Source organism: Etheostoma spectabile, chromosome 13, assembly GCF_008692095.1.
Source record: "Etheostoma spectabile isolate EspeVRDwgs_2016 chromosome 13, UIUC_Espe_1.0, whole genome shotgun sequence".
Classification (NCBI taxonomy): domain Eukaryota; kingdom Metazoa; phylum Chordata; class Actinopteri; order Perciformes; family Percidae; genus Etheostoma; species Etheostoma spectabile.
The window spans coordinates 10,741,960-10,744,375 of record NC_045745.1 but is presented as its reverse complement, the minus strand read 5'-3'; the positions used below and the strand labels follow the sequence as shown (position 1 = coordinate 10,744,375).

Genomic DNA, 2,416 nt, shown 5'->3' with positions numbered 1-2,416 from the left:
TTTTTAATTGAGTGCAACTTTAAACTAAATCATCAACCAAACAACCCTGAAAATATTCCTGGCATAATAATGCAAGTGTTACTAAAAACACAAAAACCCGTTGCGTTGCTTCTCATGTCTGCTGCTCGCCATCTGCACTCAATGCTGAGCAGCGATCGTGTATTAAAGAGAGCAGCTGTACCGTGACACCGCAGATTACATAATGTGTTTATGGTCTCCATTCCTGGACGGCCAACTGGGTATTTTAAGAAACAGACGGCAGTGTGATATATGTAAAAACCGCAGGAGAGGAGGGAAGACGCTGGCAAAGAGGTTTTTACTTTTTAAAAGGCAAAATGGTCCAGACAATAAAAACAGGCAGTGCTTAATGTTGGTAGCCTGGTTTGGTTTGGAGGAATCCAGTCAGCCGGTACACAACGTACCACACAGCGTTCAAATTATACGCTCTACTGGGGCTGAACAGGTTGCTGTGAGGCAGCGTTCAAATTTAAAAAAAAGAAAAAGAAACGCAGCCCTCTTATTCATTTCAAGCCAACATGGTGGGTGGCAACTACAGATGCCAAGGTTCTCTAAATTTCAGGAAGATTTGTCATTACAATAATAAGTCCGGTCTCATTTCAGGTAAAATATATCAGTGACCAGCTGTAATTTAGAGGCATTGGTCTGGTAGGTGGGTGGGTGGCTGTTTATATCTACCAAAGATCTTTAATAAACAAACCTTGATCAAAATAAAAATTAGAAACCTCTGTGCAGTGGTTAGGAGTCTGATAAGTCTTTAAATTCATGGATCTGATGCTTAGACTGGACTTCCTAGATTGTATTTCATGTCCTTGCATAGTTTCTTTAACGCAGGTCTGTTTACAGTCTGAACTCTTAAACTCCAACTTAATGAACCCTTCTCACCCTCCAAGGATGGCCAGGAAGGGCCTCTGAGGTTTCTCCAGAGCCATGGCGAAGTATTCCAGCTCCTTCTTCATCAGGAAGCCAGCCGCCTTCTGCGGCAGATTGACTCCCACCATGGAGCTGGGAGAGAGGAGGAGGAAGAGGAGTAGGAGACGTCACCATCACATCGTCACAGATACCACTGCTGCCGTCCTCCATGAACCCCCACCCGGCTCACCTGTGGGCTCTGTGAGCCGTGCCGAAGGCGTCGTTGATGTAAACGTCCCCGAGTTTGGACAGAGACGCCCTGAAGGAGTCGATGTCCCCCTGGGAGGCCTTCGTCTGAGGGACAAAAACCAGAGAAGAAGAGTGAGAGATGAAGAGCGGCGGATGGAGTACAACTGTGAAGAAGTGCCAGAGGGAAACAACTGAAAAGGGCATTTGATTTCCGAGCCAAGGAGGTTGTCCTTTATATAAAAAGGAAAAAAAATATTAGAATATATATATATATTTTTTATGATAGATTTCAACAGTGTTGAACATTGAAATTCACTGTGGTGAGCAGCTGCTGCATAGTCATCCTGTTGCAAGATCCAAAGCATGCCTGCAATGGCTTTGTTTTCCACTAAACCTAAACTAACGTCCATATTCACAACAGTTGCTAACAAGACTACTAAAAAGTTTCAAACTGCAATCAAATCAAACAAAAATGGCAAAAGAAAATCTGAATTCCTGTGCATTTAATTTGGATTTATGGTGAAATAGCGCCACCGGGAATCCCCGATCCTACTCTTCAATGTCAGTTGAAGGCGAAAGGCACCATTTGTTCAATTTTAGATTTTAAGTTAAGAATCGGGACACCCATGGGAATTTATCAAAGCAAATCACAATGTTGGGGAAACTGGAGCCAGCAAATGTCTCCAGCTTCCCGCCCCCCTGATGTGGGTCTGTATGAGAGTCAGGTGGGTCATTGTGGATCAGGTTCCTGGTGCACTTTAAACAGTTAAGGCCATGACTGTGTGACTGGAGGAGAGAGAAAGGTCAAGAGATCTCTTCGGTGTCATTCAAATGTCAGACGAGTGCTGCACGCAACACTTCCTCCTTCAGATTTTACAGTTAAAAGTCAACTGCTGTGTTTAATTCAAAAAATAAAAACACTTGCACACAACACTTTCATTTGTTGCATTATGCACCTAATAGTATCATGCGTGTGGAGCTGGGACACAGATTCTTCTGAGATTATCTTCCATCTCTAAGAAATGTTGGTATAATATGCTAAAAATAAAGTCTGATACAGTAGAGCAGTACAGTAGAAACCAACCCACGCATACCAAGCATGGCCGCTCAGGACAGGAAAAGCAAGACGTCCCGCGAGGACCTTCAGGGTAAATGTCAGCAGGTCAGAGCTGCTGATCCACCACAGACAGGCCTGAACCTGGATCTGTAGTAGGGTATCGGACCTTCTGCATGTCAGCTTAACGTATGAGAAAGTCTCTCAAGATCATAACAGATCCACTGCACCCTCTACGAGGGG

The 2,416-nt window shown here is 44.0% G+C and overlaps 1 protein-coding gene across 1 annotated transcript in view; it reads right to left on the bottom strand.

Moving 5' to 3' along the window:
• Positions 1–2,416, bottom strand: part of pgk1 (phosphoglycerate kinase 1) — a 15,411-nt gene that overhangs the window by 6,579 nt on the left and 6,416 nt on the right. The window contains exons 5-6 of the mRNA XM_032534682.1: positions 1,121–1,224; positions 904–1,023 (exon numbers count right to left, since the gene is read on the bottom strand). Of these exons, the coding sequence (XP_032390573.1) occupies positions 904–1,023; positions 1,121–1,224 (224 nt within the window). The remainder of the gene's footprint in view (positions 1–903; positions 1,024–1,120; positions 1,225–2,416) is intronic.